General features: G+C 45.8%; 1 protein-coding gene across 3 annotated transcripts in view; it reads right to left on the reverse strand.

Annotated features, from left to right (window-relative positions):
- Window positions 1-17,460, reverse strand: part of arhgef2 (rho/rac guanine nucleotide exchange factor (GEF) 2) — a 24,318-nt gene extending 6,858 nt beyond the window's left edge. The window contains exons 1-18 of one of the 3 annotated variants that reach the window (XM_056602083.1): window positions 17,145-17,460; window positions 12,290-12,452; window positions 11,347-11,414; window positions 11,104-11,167; window positions 10,516-10,648; window positions 10,186-10,289; window positions 7,726-7,869; window positions 6,519-6,769; window positions 6,118-6,243; window positions 5,818-5,935; window positions 5,153-5,401; window positions 4,389-4,465; window positions 3,457-3,629; window positions 2,633-2,700; window positions 1,847-2,038; window positions 1,295-1,384; window positions 1,154-1,203; window positions 1,003-1,044 (exon numbers count right to left, since the gene is read on the reverse strand). In XM_056602083.1, the coding sequence (XP_056458058.1) occupies window positions 1,003-1,044; window positions 1,154-1,203; window positions 1,295-1,384; window positions 1,847-2,038; window positions 2,633-2,700; window positions 3,457-3,629; window positions 4,389-4,465; window positions 5,153-5,401; window positions 5,818-5,935; window positions 6,118-6,243; window positions 6,519-6,769; window positions 7,726-7,869; window positions 10,186-10,289; window positions 10,516-10,648; window positions 11,104-11,167; window positions 11,347-11,414; window positions 12,290-12,452; window positions 17,145-17,210 (2,178 nt within the window). In that variant the 5' untranslated portion in view covers window positions 17,211-17,460. The other 2 variants (XM_056602082.1, XM_056602084.1) reach the window with 2 other exon arrangements.
- Window positions 17,461-18,515: the final 1,055 nt, after the last annotated feature.

Below are 18,515 nucleotides of genomic sequence, written 5' to 3' on the forward strand. Positions count from 1 at the left end.
GTAAGGGTTAGACAGTGACTGAATCTGTTCGGATAGGGTAAGGGTTAGACCAGGGCTATTCAACCTCCTTAACAAGTGGGCCGAAAAGGAAAACCACTGGGGGTTCATGGGCCACACAGAGTAAAACTACTTGAATGAATCGCTACAAATAAATCGTACTTAAAGTAGTGTTAACTTAATATATATAGTACTACTACATGGAATAAACTTGTCAGAAGCATTCCTTCCTTCTTCACTTTTAATCGTATCATTATAAAAGATTTTGTTCTCACATATTTTGGACACGTATTTAGAATTCAACAATGTTGTTTGAATCATCACAAAACAGAACTACTGTACATATGAGACATTTTGAGCCAGTGAGTCAGTGAGAAAGATTGCACTGCCTTATTTTGCCTAGTTTGGCTCATCCTGAGACACTAATGCAGCTTCTCATAGGTCATGGAGCAACGTGCCCTTGTTCTGACGGCATTCATATGAGAAAAGCTAGACTCACACGTATCGGTTGAGTCAAACATTGTCAGAATAAGTGATGCCAGTTCCTGATTTTGGGGTACTGATACTGGCTAGTATCACCGGCTACACACAGAAACCTGATTTGCATGCAACTGTGTTTCTCCTTTATTTTATTTATTTTTTGCATGCAACCTCTTGCGGGCCAGAAAAAAATTAATAGGGGCTGCATTTGGTCCACGGACCGCTAGTTGAATAGGCCTGGGTTAGACTGTGACTGAATCTGTTTAGATAGGGTAAGGGTTAGACAGGGACTGAATCTGTTTAGATAGGGATAGGGTTAGACAGTGACTGAATCTGTTTAGATAGGGTAAGGGTTAGACAGTGACTGAATCTGTTTAGATAGGGATAGGGTTAGACAGTGACTGAATCTGTTCAAATAGGGTAAGGGTTGGACAATGACAGGGATGTAGTGTGTCCTGAAACCAGAGCACATATCTGAAGGGATATGACCAAATAATAATAATTATTTCAAAACAATTATCTCACCTCGTTCATCCCTCCATCTTGAAACCGGTTTCCGTTGGTGTCCTGTGAGGACACAGATTGATATTTACTTAGAACAGGAAGTGAGGTCATGGCTTAAAATACTTAAAACAAGAAGTGAGGTCATGGCTGGACCGGTTGGAGATTGCCTCACCTCAGACATGTGACTGCTGAACTCATACGATCCATTTAAGGCGGGCTCTCCTGCTCGCAAGGGGAGATGGGTCTATTTTAATATGCATTCAAAACTTTGTTGAAATAGTGCTACTTCAAAGGATTTGAGGTCATGACTCACGGTTTGGGGAGCACGGGTGGTCCTGGTTGCCGTTGGCGATGCTGCACGTTAACGACTGTGATCCCACCAATAACTCAGTCAGTCGGTCAACTGAGGGAGGAAAATATTATTTTAAACCGTGAATCTGCATTTTTATATCACATAGCTAACCCCAATGGTCATTATTACCGTTCAGAAAAGAGAAACCAAGAGGAAGCAATCAGAGCAGAGACACAGGCATAGGAACCAATCAGAACAGAGACACGGGCATAGGAACCAATCAGGACAGAGACACAGGCATAGAAACCAATCAGGGCAGAGAAACAGGCATAGGAACCAATCAGAACAGAGACACGGGCATAGGAACCAATCAGAACAGAGACACGGGCATAGGAACCAATCAGAACAGAGAAACCGGCATAGGAACCAATAAGAACAGAGACACGGGCATAGGAACCAATCAGAACAGAGAAACCGGCATAGGAACCAATCAGAACGGAGACACCGGCATAGGAACCAATCAGAACAGAGAAACCGGCATAGGAACCAATCAGAACAGAGACCCAGCCGTACCTTCAGAGATGGCGTCGGTGAGGCGTTTCTCAGCGTGGGGTGCATGGGGCGTGTCCAGGCGGAACAGGTTCCGGGTGTTGGAGGAATTGGGGCTCTTCTCCCCCGATTTGGTGAGCTCAGCCAGGTCCGAGAACAGGGTGACCCTCTCCTGCAGGAGCTCCAGCACCTCCCTGTCCTTCTGCTGGATGTCCGCTGTGGAGGAGGAGCAGCCCGTTAGCCCCGAGTCATCGACCCCTACCGACGAGCACGCGTTCACCTTTAGCTCCTCCTGTACTCATCACTAAGACATGGAAGGAGGATGAGAGGAGGGGGAGAGGGGGGAGAGTTGGGAGAGGAGGGGGAGAGGGGGGGAGGAGGAGAGGATGAGAGGAGGGGGAGAGGGAGGAGGAGGAGAGGAGGGGGAGAGGAGGGGGAGAGGGAGGAGGAGGAGAGGAGGGGGAGAGGGGGGAGGAGGAGAGGTTGAGAGGAGGAGATGGAGAAGGGATCGGGGGGGGGGAGGAGGATGGGAATTAGGAGAAGGGTGAGAGGAGTCTGATGGAGAAGGAGGTAGAGGGGGAGAGGGGGCAGGAGGAGGAGGAGAGGATGGGAATTAGGAGAGGGGGTTGAGAGGGGGAGATGGAGAAGGAGGTAGGGGAGGAGGATGAGAGGACGGGAATAAGGAGAGGCGTCGAGAGGAGGAGATGACGGAGGAGAAGGAAAGGAAGAGAGGAGGATAAGAGAAAGAGTTGGAGGATGAGGAGGCAGAGAGGAGGAGCAGGATGAGAGGAGGTGGTTGTAGAGGAGCACCTCTCAGTCGTCGCAGTAAGGCCTTATCCTCCGTCTCAATCAGGGCGAACTCCTCTCGGGATGGACACCTACACAGACAGATGGACAGACAGAGATTTAGACATACATATATACTCCTCTTGGGACCTATAATTTAACTAAAGGAAAAAAAGCGGAAGCAGAAAACCAAAACACAATACACGACAGTAGAACCGAGAGCCGACACTGGACAAAGAGTTGGGCGAAGTGGTCGGTTCTTCACAGGCATGATCAACGTGTAAAACAGCCTGTAATGGTCTTATGACCGAACCCTGATGGTTGTGGTAGTTATGATAGCAGTGATAATCATGATAGTTATGAGAGGTAGTAGTTATGATGGTTGTGAAAGTTATGACAGACGTGCTAGTTTGACATGGGTGATAGTTGTGGTATTCGTGATAGTTATGACAGTCGTGATAGTTTTGATGGTTGTGATAGTTATGTGCTAGTTTTGATATTGGTGGTAGTTGTGATATTGGTGATTGTGACATTGGTGATAGTGTTGATAGTTGTGATATTGGTGATTGTTTTGATATTAATGATCGTTTGGATAGTGTTGATAGTTGTGGTCTTGGTGATAGTTGTGATATTGGTGATAGTTGTGGTCTTGGTGATAGTTGTGATATTGGTGATAGTTGTGGTATTGGTGATAGTTGTGGTCTTGGTGATATTGGTGATAGTTGTGGTATTGGTGATAGTTGTGGTCTTGGTGATATTGGTGATAGTTGTGGTCTTGGTGATATTGTTAATAGTTGTTGTCTTGGTGATATTGTTAATAGTTGTGGTCTTGGTGATATTGGTCCTACCTGAGGACCGTCTGCTGTATGAGGGTCATCCAGTGTTTGCGATCCTCCTTCGATGCGGCGTAGAGCTCGTACATCTCTGGGGGGGTGGAGTCACTGATCACAAACATCCCCCGCTCCTGATTGGCTATGTCCCTGACGATCAGCTTGTTCAGGGAAACCACAGATGGCTTGTCCTGGACACACACACACACACACACACACACACACACACACACACACACACACACACACACACACACACACACACACACACACACACACACACACACACACACACACACACACACACACACACACACTTTAATTTGGAATTCATGACATTCAATATAATACACGTCAGCGTCAGAGTCTGTCCCGTTTTGTGGTGTTTCTTGTTCCCCTCCAACTTCAGGGATTGGCCCAAACACACCGTTTAGGGAGGGGCTTAACGGACTGTTTACCATAGAGGGAGGAGGTGGAGAGGAGTGGAGGAGGAGCTAATAGGTAGAAGGTGTGGAGGCGGAGCTATTGGGTAGGGGGTGTGGAGGAGGAGCTAGTGGGTAGGAGGTGTGGAGGAGGAGCTAATGGGTAGAAGGTGTGGAGGAGGAGCTAATGGGTAGGAGGTGTGGAGGAGGAGCTAGTGGGTAGGAGGTGTGGAGGAGGAGCTAGTGGGTAGGAGGTGTGGAGGAGGAGCTAGTGGGTAGGAGGTGTGGAGGAGGAGCTAGTGGGTAGGAGGTGTGGAGGAGGAGCTAGTGGGTAGGAGGTGTGGAGGAGGAGCTAGTGAGTTATCATGTAGGAGGTGTGTAGGAGGTGGTAGTGAGTAATCGTGTAGGAGGTGTGTAGGAGAAGGTAGTGAGTAATCGGTGTAGGAGGTGGTAGTGAGTAATCGGTGTAGGAGATGGTAGTGAGTAATCGGTGTAGGGGGTTTAGAGGAGGAGGTGAGGAGGACTGACCAGCGAGGGGAAGGTAAACTTCTGGTCTTTGTCCTGGAGGAAGACGAGGATATCAGACATCAGCAGAACCTGCACATCTGGACACAGGGATAGTTAGTTGGTTAGAGTTAGGGATGGCTGGTTCGGATTAACATCTACCCTCGGGTTAACCCGCTCACACAGAGAGATAGAGGGGCAGGGTCCCGAGACTTCACCTAACTCTAATCCTAACCCCCAACTCTAAAACTACCCCCTTACTATTAAACTATCACCTAACTCTAATCCTAACCCCCAACTCTAAAACTACCCCCTTACTATAAAACTATCACCTAACTCTAATCTTACCCACTAACTCTAAATCTAACACTAACTCTAAAACGACCCCCCTAACTCTGATTTTATCCCCTAACTCTAATCTTACTAACTCTAAGGTTACCACTAACTCTAAAACTACCCCCCAACTCTAACCTTACTAACTCTAAGGTTACGACTAACTCTAAAACAACCCCCCTAACTCTAATCTTACTAACTCTAAGCCTAACACTAGCTCTAAAACAACCCCCCTAAGTCTAATCTTACTAACTCTAGGGTTAACACTAACTCTAAAAACAACCCCTTAACTCTAATCTTACTAACTCTAAGTCTAACACTAACTCTAAAACGACCCCTAACTCTAACCTTACTAACTCTAAGGTTACCACTACCCCTTACCCTCTCCTCTAACCCTAACCTCCCCCCCCCCCCCCCACCCTGAGGCCCTCCTCCCGGGCCGACCCCAGGGGTACCTTTCATGCGGGAGCCCTGGATCTTCCAGAGGAGGTTCCCGTCGTGCACCAGCCTCCGGCGGAGCAGTTCCCCTCCCCTGAACACGCCTCCTCCGCTGACCTCCGTCTGGGCCCGGGGGTCCAGCCTGGCCTGGATCTCCTGCAGGCGCTGGGTGCGCTCCAGCTCCAGAACCTCCTGGTCCACAGACTTGATCAGGTCCTTCAGCAGCCCCAGCGCGGTGCTCAGAGACTGCACCTCTTCCTCGTTCCCTGGGGAGGGGAGGAGGAGGCTGTTAGCAGGGACACCGGGTTAGACGCTGTGGTTGGGGTTAGGGGCCGTTGACCGGTTGGACTATGGGATAGGGGTTAGGGTTAGGGTTAGGGGCTGTTGAAGGGTTGTAGGGTTGGACTATGGGTTAGGGGTTAGGGTTAGGGTTAGGGGTGGTTGACAGGTTGTAGGGTTGGGGTATGGGTTATGGGTTAGGGTTAGGGTTAGGGGTCGTTGACAGGTTGTAGGGTTGGGGTTAGGGGTCGTTGACAGGTTGTAGGGTTGGGGTTAGGGGTCGTTGACAGGTTGTAGGGTTGGGGTAGGGGTTAGGGGCCGTTGAAGGGTTGTAGGGTTGGGGTAGGGGTTAGGACAATGTAAGGTTGAGGGGCAGGAAGGTAATTGGGGTAGGGTTAGTTACCCTTGGTGTTGTCCAAGATCCTCTGTATCAGGACGGGGTACTTGGTGATCCTTTGAGTTACGAGGAGAATGCATTCCTGGATCCCATGACGACGCAGCAGAGGACCTCGTGTCACTTTCTGTTTATTACAGACAGATGGAGTCAACACACATCGTAACCATGGGAACCTCAAACAACGCTTCCGAATGTCAACCAGATGTCAGATTTCAACAAGAATAGTGCAATACTGTACTTTACCAACTGTACTAGTGTATATAGTACAGAAATTATCTGTATATATCTAGAAGTAGTAGTAATTACCCGAACAAAGTGCTGGAACCTCTTGTCTCTGGCTAGCAGCTCCTTGTAAAGCTTCACGGCTTTGGGATGACGACTGCAGAACTCAGAATAAACCTTCCGGATGTCTTCAGCACTCTGACCTGAAAACTGTGCACATCAAAACACACACACACACACACACACACACACACACACACACACACACACACACACACACACACACACACACACACACACACACACACACACACACACACACACACACACACACACACACACATCAAACGTATGAAAAATACACAGAATAGTGCGGGTGTTGTGTGTGAATAGGGTGGGTGTGGTCGTGTATATTTTGAGTGCCAGTAGTGTGTTTGGAGTGGGTGTCGCAACGTTGGGCGTTGGCGTTCCGTGTGTGTAGTAACCTGATTCAGCAGGAGATCTCCCAGCTGCTGGATGTTGAAGTTGGTGGGGCTGCCAGGGGCCAGTGATTGGGCCCTCCTGGTCATCATCAGGGCCAGGAAGGCCTGGTGGAGGCCCAGCAGCTGTTCCAGACAGGGGAAGACGGCGTGAACCACGCCCGGCTCCAGCAGCACCTCCTCCAGCATGCCCCGTCGGTACACCCCCTCCATGATGCGCAGCGTCCGCACGTGATGGAACTCTGTCTGAATGAGCTCTGGAGGAACGGGGAAAGGGTCACGCACTGGGGTCGAGATCACACCTGCGACACGATCCCCGCACGACACACTCCTACAGTCTACTCGAATCATCGTGCCTAACGTCACATCCTGTTTGCAGCACTGAAGGGGCAACCAACATCCTGTTCACAGCGCTGAAGGGGCAACCAACATCCTGTTTGCAGCGCTGAAGGGGCAACCAACATCCTGTTTGCAGCGCTGAAGGGGCAACCAACATCATGTTTACAGCGCTGAAGGGGCAACCAACATCCTGTTTGCAGCGCTGAAGGGGCAACCAACATCCTGTTTGCAGCGCTGAAGGGGCAACCAACATCATGTTTACAGCGCTGAAGGGGCAACCAACATCCTGTTTGCAGCGCTGAAGGGGCAACCAACATCCTGTTTACAGCGACCACCGTCCTGTTTACAGCGACGTCCTTCCTATTTACACAACCAACATCCTGTGTACAACAAACAACAGCCTGTTTACACCACTAAAGGGATGACCAACATCCTGTATAGGCAAGGCCAGGCAACTTTATTAATAATAGAGTTTATGTATACACAACCATCATCCTGTTTACAGTACAACCCACCAGGTGGAGTAACGGTGTGATGACAGCAGGGCCATCCCACTGGTAACTACTGACTAGCTAGATGGACAGATTATAATGAATTAACTAACCAAACTAACCACACACTATTAGAAGAGGCTAAAGCTGGGAGAAAGTAGTGCATAAATAATATCACACACATTCAATCAAAGCAATATATAGAAATTAAATTGATTGAAAGTAGTATAGAAATAATATTATAAACTTTCAATTCAAGCAAAATATAGCAATTACATTGATTGAAAGTAGTGTAGAAATAATATCACACACTTTCAATCAAAGCAATATATAGAAATGACATTGGACCAGTATTTCGGTAGAAGGCGAGCACGTAAGCTCACCGTAGATGACGTCTTGGCGTTTGATGACGTCTTTCCGTTGACTCTGAAGGAAGCTGTGGTCCACGGCCACGCTCCAGCTGTCTGTGGACACACAGCGACCCTCCTCCTGCAGCTCCTCCAGTAGGGAGGAGTAGTACATCTCCCCTGTTGGCCCAGAGCCACAGTGACAACAGCGTTACTATATATAGGCTAATATTACGATATAAAGAATATTTTACACCACGTATATATAGAGACTATATGTATAAGAGACGATATGAACATCCATTAGAAATGTATAGTTTATTATATATATGCAATGCAGGGTCCTCCCAGAACAATGTAATAGTGAACACACACAGGTGGGGGTAAGTCACTCATGTGCAAGTCACAAGCAAGAGTCAAGTCATAACCTTCAAGTCTCAAGCAAGTCTCAAGTCACTGTGGTGAGAATCAAGCAAGTCACAAGTCAAGTCATTGCTCAGGTCAAGCAAGTCACAAGTCAAGTCATACAAAAGTCTGATGATCTAACCCAGTTTCCACATTTAAAAATCGGTAAAGAGAGTGGTTCATAAGTTGAGTTTTATTTCAACATTAACAATAACAATGTCTTAACATTAACAATAACTCAAACTATTCAAAACATTCCAAAACCATTATGTGAATAGTTTGAAAATGTTTTTATGATAATTACCTCCAACCTATAAACAGAATCAAATAGAACCTCTAGGTGGCTGTATACGAGAACAGTTCAAGTCAATCACTCAATCTCCCTACATGTTGTAGAATATTATTTGCAACACATGGCATCAGGCATGAAAAAGAGTATTTCAAAAGTAATATCACATACACATACTTCAGGAAGGGGAAATAGTAATACACAAGCCTGAAAGCTGGTAGCAATCTTGCTGCCTCGCATCAAGATTGACTTACAATGCATTGCATTTGCAAAAAAAAAAATTTGACAGTACTTTGTCACTGAGTTGTGAATGATGGGGTCCCATTATCACCCCACCATGGCTGAACACACGTTCAACAGGTGCACTTGATGCAGGGACTGCCATAACTCTTACCTCCACCTTGAACAAAGAGGGGAGGATGCGCCTGTTCATGGCCCAAAACTGAAGGCAGCTCTGTCCATCACAAATGTCCAGGTAGTGGTTCAACTGAATGTGGGGACTGGAACTTGAACCCTCTTTTCTTTGCGGTATGCTGAGAACAGCCCAGCCTGACGCTCTGGCTCTGACGGTGTAATTTTACTTGAAATCCTTATCATAACCCACTTACAGCCAGTGAGTTAGAAGTAGCCTACTGACATGAAAATTAAACAAGTCAATCATCTGTGGAACGGGCAGGGCTCGAAAAACTCCAGCCAATGATTTTCAGAACCACCGAGTGGCATTGGACGGTAAGTACGTCAATCAAACGGTCGTACTGCACTCCACCTCCCCCAATCCCCGCAAGTGACCCCTTCGTGCACGTACTCAAAGCTCGTGACCCAGAGCACGCTTCTGTTTGTTGTCATCCTGCGGTAGCTACTGGAGCTAGCTAACTAGCTAATCCACATTTGGACCTAGCACTAGAAGACAACCCTAAACTCCAACCTAGCTAGCCTGGCTCACTCTCGCCCATCTGTGTTCGCGCTCGTGCGTGATTGCGTGTCCATGTACTTGGAATGGGTGGAGCTAGAGTCAGCGTTGAAGGAGAGGGGGTAGGACCATTTGAGTTGTTTATTTTCAAAATCTGCTGGCGTTTCGCAAATCCCATATCCAACCTTTAATCTAACTTGAAACAAGTCTAAGTCAAGTCTCAAGTCATGAAGACCAAGTCAAAGTCAAGTCGAGTCTTTTATCAGTGTTAGTCAAGCAAGTCTCAAGTCCTCAAATTTAGGACTCGAGTCTGACTCGAGTCAAGTCATGTGATTCGAGTCCCCCATGTCTGCCAAATACTATAAAGAAATAACATTCTCACCGGAGTCTATCACCTATCATCACAATTACCAGCCTGTAATTATGAGTAGGTAGAGCCCTTATATGTTTTGCCCTTGTCTCAACATCCAAACAACATTTAAATAGGTGTTTAAAGTCAACAAGGTCTGGGTGAGTGGGAGTAAAATAAGTGCTGTATTTGATCCGTCCTTCGGAGGAGACGTAAAACCGAGGTCCTGACTCACTGAGGTCATAAAAGATCCCAGGGCACTTATCGCAAAGAGTCGGGGTTTCCCCGGTGTCCAGGCCCAACCAGGCTCATTCAATCTGGCCCCCTAATCATCCTCCTGTACAATCGGCTGACTCATTAATTCCCTCACTCTCCACCTCAAGCTGGTGTGTGGTGAGCGTTCTGGCGCAGATTGACTGCTGTGCATTACCCAAGTGGGTGCTACACACTGGTGGTGGTTAGTGAGGTCCCCCCCTTCACTGTAAAACGTCTTTGAGTGTCTAGAAAAGCGCTATATAAATTCAATGTATGTGGATGTGTTACCCTCGTCTGTCAGTGACTCCAGGGACATGGCTCGGTTTCTGAAGTTCAGGGAGTCGCTGGACTGAGACAGAATCCTCCTCAGACCGACAGGGGAGTCCTCACAACTACGCACACACACACACACACACACACACACACACACACACACACACACACACACACACACACACACACACACACACACACACACACACACACACACACACACACCAACAGTGTCAATAATACATATTATTACTGAGTATAATATAATATAGTGTAATAAAATAATACAAATAATAATGATCATCATTTCATCTATGTCGTCGTTTGATTTCATAAAGATCTCACCCTGCGATGTTATTGGTGGAAACGCTCTTAGCCAATGAGAGCCCAGACCTCACTCTCCTCGAGCCCAGCAGCGATGCACGCAGGCTGTCTGACGGGTAGATGGCAGAGCTCGGGCGCTCCTTCATTAACGGAGCTGGAGGGAGAGGAGAGGCTTACAGCAACGGCGCGCACTGGCCACTAGGGGCAGCAGACACTACCCATCATGGTTGGAAATAATATCAGCTGATTTATTTTGCCATGAGGCAATAACTAAGAAAATACAATGAACACATTGTAACATTTTATTTATGGTAGCTTTCGGTCTACTTGTTCTTTTGTGATTTGTTTGTCTTCATCTATTCATTTTACGCTGTCAGATTCTGATGTGGTGCCAGGCATTTATTTATTAATCATTGTATGTCTAAATATACCAAAAGGAGGAATATGTACAGAATGTATTCATTGAAAAAAATGATCTATTATTTAGTTGAACCAGCAGCATTAGAGCAGAACAAAATCGATGCCATGTTTACAAGCATATAAATATGATATAGGTAAGGCAAATCCTCTCCATTGGTATTGCACACAACCGGGGTTGGTTAGACTTACTCTTGTTCCTCAGTGTTACATTCTGCAGAGCTGAGCTGTTCCTCACTAAGGCCAACTTCTGCAGCTGCAAAACAGAACACAATACATTCATATCAGCTGCAACATTTACCTTCTGCTATCTATAGCTATTATGTTATAATAAATTAAACATAATATAACTTACATTATTATTTACCATCTTGACACTGCTAGTTATATTATATTATTATTCTAGTTGATATGAATAATAATCATATTTTTTACCTTTTGCTTCATCTTGACGCAGGTAGCCAGTGTGTCTCGACAGCGATTATGAATGGTGACGTTACACGCTGTAAGAGAGACAGACAGTTAGTGAGGGAGTCAGACCGGCAGCGAGAAAGACCGGCTGGGAGACAGGGTGAGAGACAGACAGACAGATAGAGAGAAAGGGTGAGTGACAGGGTGAGAGACAGGGTGAGTGACAGGGTGAGAGACGGACAGACAGACAGATAGAGAGACAGGGTGAGTGACAGGGTGAGAGACGGAGAGACAGGCTGTGAGACAGAAAGACAGGGTGAGGGACAGATAGAGAGACAGGGTGAGTGACAGAGGGAGAGACGGACAGATAGGCTGTGAGACAGATGGAGAGAGATGGATGGGTCAGTTTAGTTAGAGTGAGTGGATTTTATATTGTCAGTAGGGTTCATGACTGTAGGGTCTGTTTTGTTAGTGTTAGTAGTGTGAGTGGGTTAGCATGGTTGGTAGGGTTAATGTTGGCAGAGTTAATGTTGGTAGGGTCTGTAAGGTTAGTGTTAGTAAGTTACATGGGTTAGCATGGTCAGTGTTAGTAGGGCAGTCTGCCACTTTGCCCGTTCCACAGAGTGCTATGGTGTAGGGACACTGTTGAAACAGGGCTTCGCGGTCGGCGGTCGGCGTCAGCAGCAGGGTTGTTGTGGTAGCACTGTGGGTCTGTGTTAGTCTAATATCTGACAACTACACAGGAACTTCCTGTTTTACCGTTCGGCCGACACCCTGTCACTTCCTGGTCTCTGCTGTGCAGCTCCCACACACACACACACACACACACACACACACACACACACACACACACACACACACACACACACACACACACACACACACACACACACACACACACACACACACACACACACACACACACACACACACACACACACACACACTCCCCCCCACAGAGACTCACTTGGACAGCTCAGAGCTTCCTTGGCGGTGATGCTCCGGTTGCAGGCGGAGCAGAGCGTGGTGGCGGACACGGTCAGGGAGGTGAAGAGGTGGCCGTTGCTGTAGCGCGCCTCCCGCTCCCTGGCCTCCTTCTCTCGCTCCTTCATTCTCTCCTTCTCCTTGTTCTGGAAAACAATGAACAGTTAGTACAGAAGGACCAGTACCTAGACTCTAGCACGCTTGCTACCTAGACTTGTATCCAGACCAGTCTCGAGGCAGTTAGGAGTACTGACTGACAGTTGGTAATAGCAACTGCCAGACGAGTCTCTGCCATACTAACTCACTAGGGTAGTGTCTGTACTAACTACCTAGACAGGTCTCACTAAACTACCGAGACTAGTTTCACCATACTAGTACCTAGACTAGTCTCACCATACTTACTACCTATTCTCGCCGTACTTACTACCTAGACTAGTCTCAGCATACTACTAACGACAAGTCTCAACACCATTAACTACCTAGTCTCACATACTAACTACAGTGAAAAGTCTCAACACCATTAACTACCTAGTCTTACTAACTACATTGACAAGTCTCAACACTATTAACTACCTAGTCTCCCTGGACTAACTAAATTGACCAGTCTCGACACTATTAACTACTTGGTCTCACATGCTTACTAAATAGACAAGGCTTAACACGATTACTTGCATGGTATTACTCCACCATACTAACTTTTTGTATCCCATAGCAGTACCGTTGCCCTACTTGGCAGCCACAAGTTAGTGTTTTTGAGGCAGCTGTGTCAAGTGATAACGGACACCATGAGAAAATAATCCAAACAATGATACTCTTTATCCTGACACTGCTGGTCCAGAGACAAGAGAAAAGCCCTAACCTCCCCTAGAGCCACCAATACTAGAGAGGCTGTCAACGCAGATAGGAACCAAATGTGAATAACAAGTGGAGTTCACGAGATGAGGTCATCATGAGATGATGAGCTAATCGTTTACTACATAATGCTTGTAAATGTGCTGCAGAAGTAATAAGTTATTATTTTAATAATAAGTAAAAAAAAAAAAAAAGCCACCCATCAGATTTTACAAAGTTACATGTGAGAATATCTGTTGGAGTTAACTGGGCCTGCCTTTGAATGAGCTGATTACAGTGTTAGACTGCTTCCTCCACCTCTCGGTCCAATGTCCCTCTCGTTCCTGATTGGTTCCGTGAATCTTGCCTATGACTCACAGGTGTGTGAAATGCAACACTACTCAATGGAGGAAAGACATCGGGAGGGAGGGCGCGGTTAGGGGGGGCGCGTCTGGGTTGTTCAGTTACAAGGTCTGGCTCTCTTCTGTCCACTCTCTTTCCTCAAACATTACCTGTAGTAGCTGCTGTAGGTAAGTATTCCGATTTGTCAAGAGAGAGAGAGAGAGAGCAGAATATTCTAACAAGATATTCTCGAATTTCCTTCACTAGTAGCTGACGGGTGGCTGTCATTTCCCACAAATCCTACTTGCAGCTCCTCAATCTGGCCTACAGCACCGCTAACGAGTTAATGAGATGAGTTAAGAAAATCATGAGAACAGTTAACGAGATAATGTCTAGCTGTCCGTTACATGCATATCCGTTGTCCTCTGCAGCCTGACATGTTAATAATCACAACCTCAATCATGTTGCCATAGTGAAGATATATAACACTTCCTCCAAGTTGCAATAGTGATCATGCACACTTCCCCCAATGTTGCCATAGCGATGATATCCAAAACAACTGTCATGTTGCCATAGTGATGATACACAACCTGTCCTTTATGTTGTCAATGTGATGATATGCAACACTAGTACCATCGGGTTGCCAAAGTGGTTATATGTAACACTTGCATCATGTTGCCAGAGTGATCATATACAACAGTTCCATCGCAACGGGATAAGTTAAGCAGGCCTGCGGTTTCGGCATTTTAGGGCCCAAAGGCCACATATACATTTTCTATGATTGGTGGGGCTTTTTGGTCTACTCCATAAACGTATTCAAGGGTCATGTCTGGACTCAAAACTGATTCCGTATGATGACACCATCTTGCTGCACAATTTGTCTGAAAAAAATTTCATTGCTGTTTTCTATAAATGGTGGGGCTTTTTGGTCTACTCCATAAACGTATTCAAGGGTCATGTCTGGACTCAAAACTTGATCCAGTATGATGACAGGCTAATGTTGTCATGTTTCTGAGAAAGGGTAATGGTGTGTTCCTGAATCATTGAACGCCAGACTTCTGAGTCGAAAGTCGTAGATCTCAGAGCTTTCTTGCGGCATTTCTCGAAGGCATGCCCCCTTTTTGTCTTCATCTTTCGAAAATCTTAGAGTAGACCGAGCGCAGTGATGACGCACTCAACAAAATGGCTGCACCCGTGAAGAGATTTATGTTTTTAGTATTTGTACCGCGTAGGTCATTTTAATGTTGATTCTAAATGCTCTTACACACTTGATTACATTGCTACTTTATTGCGGTCACCAATTTATACATTGCATGGTCTTGCTGTGCGTGCAATACAATGTAAAGTTGTGTTGTTTGTTTTCAGGCTGGTTTGCTAAAGAGGCTAATGTTGCTAACAATAAAAAACGGCTAGCCAATTTCATGCCACAATCACAAAGACGAACAGGAAAGCTATGAATGCTCCGGGACCGGAAGTGACATCAAACGTGCAACTCGGAAGACTGGCGTCCGAGGATTCAGGAACACACCATATGCCGAACATAATATCGAGCTGAATTGCACTTTAATGCAGTATATCATTCTAATGAATGTATTCATAACGTGTTTCCTTTGGATTAAGGTTATTCATATGGGGATGCTTTTGGTCAGTTGGTTGTCAATAGGTAACGAGAGTTCAATGGGTTGGATTATTATCCTTCCCTGCTTTGAAGTCGTAGGCCTACGCCCTTGCCCCCACTACATGCACACTTCTTGTAACGTACAAAATTAAAACCTTTATTTACACAAATAAAAGTCTACAGCTACGCCATAAAAATCTAAACAAATGAAGGATTGGGTATTAACAAGTAAACCACAACCCACCCTCTGGCCATGGCAAACCACCCCCACCCGTTGCCATGGCCACAACTTGACAAACCTTCCATAGAATCATGACACTGGATCAACCTCAACGGGGGTTTGCATCAATACAGTCATCAGTGCTTGTCATTGTCAATGTCAAAACCGCGCCAGATGGACAATCAAAGTCAAGGAGAAAACTGGATTTCAGTACTTGCTTAGTATCACGGTTTACATGTCTGGAGTTTGAGAATGACGATCTGTAATAAGTCCCTATTGTTGTTTTTTTCTCATTGCTTCAAAATAATATGTGGAAGAATGTCTGTACATTTTGTGATACATTTTAATTTGACAGCAGGCACGGAAAAATACACTTGAGGTCCCAAACCCAAATCTCACCTAGGGCACCAAAAGGATTGGAACCGGCCCTGCTGGGATCGTTCTTCAAGCCCTACCTAAACGGACCCGCACCTGCATTTGCTCCGTTCGTAGGATAAATCACAACCGACTGAAAATAAAGGGTTTTGTATTCAGCAGGTGCACTAATTGCAGTCTCGTGGCTGATTACCGAACGTACGGAGCCCCGGAGGTGACAAGAATATTATTTTGTATTTTCTATTATAAATTATAGCCAAAACCAATATTAACGAAATACTAATTTGTGGCCTTGAAATACTTATTACATGGCCTCGGAAAAACGCCTTCCGTGGCCACAAATTATATTTAAAAAAAATCCTATGGGAAATCCTCTATGTCACCTCTGAGGCTCCGTAGAAATATAAATAAATAATCAAAATAAACGTAAATGTCACCATAGCCACGTGGATGTCCGCATACGCGCTGGCGCCGACTCTGACGCGGAATGTGGGCTCATGTTATTGGACAACGTAATATAAATTGTATTTTACTATTTTAACAATGAGGGATTGTTGGCTTTAGCAAATAGAAAAAGTCCACCTCCTATGCAATGCTGTCTGTTTTTTAACTGAATGATAAATATCCTGAGGTGATGAAACTGATGCTGGTTCAGTAGTCATTATGGTGTTTCTGTGGGTTATCCTTAAAACCTTTTGTTCTAAACACACAAGCACGATGGCACAGTAGCCAATAAATAAAGAAAGGTTTGACTATTGCCATATTTTTATGGCAATATATACATCAATCCCAGTAGGCCTATATTGTATGTTGTGCATAGCCTAACACACACACACACACCGCAACACTCCCCACTAAGAACATATAATATCGCCGCATGCAATCATCCAGCATGCAAATAACTGTGTGTCTTCGTGACAGAGTAGCCCGAAGCGCTTCGAGAAACGTTGTTTTAGAAACTATCTAGAAACGGTCATCTACCCTTCCGAGTCTCTCTCTCATCACCAGCACAGCGGCTGATCACCCCCTCCCTCGGGCACTCCATCTGTGTGTGTGCGTGCGTGTACGCAAGTGTGTGCGTGCGTGTGTGTGTCTGCCTTTCCTCTCGGACAAAGCGGAGCGCCTCCCTCTTGCCACGCTGCAGACTGCATGTGCGCTCTGCGGTAGATTTTCTTGAAAGCGTTAAAACAGATAACCGGTATAGGCGGCGTACACAAAGGCACATAAGAGTAGCGTAGTTGTAGACCCAGACCTCCTAGTTTTATGAGTAACGTTATGTTGGGCGTCGGGAGATGTAACCGTAACGGGGGCTCGATAAACCTTAAACCGGAAAGACAATAAAACACGCGCTTTAGAATAACGGCTCCTTGTACATTAAGTGGGGAAGTGGCCCCTGAGAAAACCATTTAATTTCATAAGATATTTGTATTGTCTGAACTTTGAGACACTCACCCTCGAATTGATTTCCTTCATCCTCTCTTGACGAGTTTTCAGCAGCGGTTCTATGACACGGGACATTACCGAGTATCTACAGATCCTTTATTCTTCACCGGTCTGAACTTAGGGCGAGCCACCGCGGAAAAACGTGCTCCTGCTCCGTTAATATCTTTCAGGCTCAGGACAAAAGTGATGATTTGATAAAAAAAACGAAGATAATCGATCCGGGGGCCTATTTAATTATTATTTCTTCCTCTTTTCTGCGCGCGGAGACCGGAGACTTCACCAAAGGGTCAACATTGAGAAGGGGGAGGGGCAACACCTTAAGTCCCACCCACCGGGCCCAATTCCAAATGATAGACAGGCACAGCTCCTATCTATCACCAATCACAATGCGGAGCCCCTTTCAATAGTAAAAGGCTGTAGACGCGCCTTCCCCATAAATTGGAATACAGTTGATCAGTTATCAAGACGGAAGACCGTCCCTCCGTCCCGTAATATAAAATATGCTTTTATGATAGTTTATAAATTATGGATGAAAATAAAATTATATGATTTTATATCATATGGTCCTCCCCATCCTGCCAAATTCCGGGATTATAAACTAATATAAGATGTTAAAACATATTTAATTGCCTGTTTAGGGTTTGGTTGACGTACAGGAGCATATGCTATACTAAATAAACAATTTCAATTAAGGGGTTAAATAATGTGTATTCATAGATCATTTAAGGTAAATTCAATTGTTGTGCAGCATTTGCAGAACACAAAGTAGAAAAAGAGCCAATACATAAAATAAAGTACTACAAAAATTGTTAATGGTAGGGTGCAAATCCAAATTACACAATGCCACGAGTACCAGTTATGGAAATATAGATAGATGCGAAATATAAAATGTCCAATGAGAAAACGTCGAAATTCCACCGGTATACGTTTGGGATCACATCGATGTATGATAGTTGTACAGAATCAATCCGAACCCCAAGTCATAGTATCATATTCAAATGTTTACTGATTACGTCCTAGATATTGTACATTACGTCCCCGTCAATGCAAATTAGACTCATGGTCTCCCAGATGTCCTAGAGATGTAAACAACAGTAACAGAGATCCCTTAAGACATAGTTTTCCAGGGAGAAAGGCGAAGAAGAAGGAGGATGTAGCAAACAGAGCAGAACAGGGTTGAGACGGAGGCTGGGACCACCTCAGCACCCTGTGCCTCTGCCCGCCCTCTCTCGGCCTGAGGTTGATGGGTGGGGCGGCTTGACGGCCACAGGGAGGAAGGAGGGCCCCGACTGCCCTGCGGAGCATCGGCTGCTGAAGATGCTCCTGTCAGGAGAGGCACATCATGGAGAGGAGGAGAGTCAGTGTCAAGGATGCTCTGCA

The sequence above is a fragment of the Gadus chalcogrammus genome, chromosome 11 (assembly GCF_026213295.1).
Source record: "Gadus chalcogrammus isolate NIFS_2021 chromosome 11, NIFS_Gcha_1.0, whole genome shotgun sequence".
NCBI lineage: Eukaryota > Metazoa > Chordata > Actinopteri > Gadiformes > Gadidae > Gadus > Gadus chalcogrammus.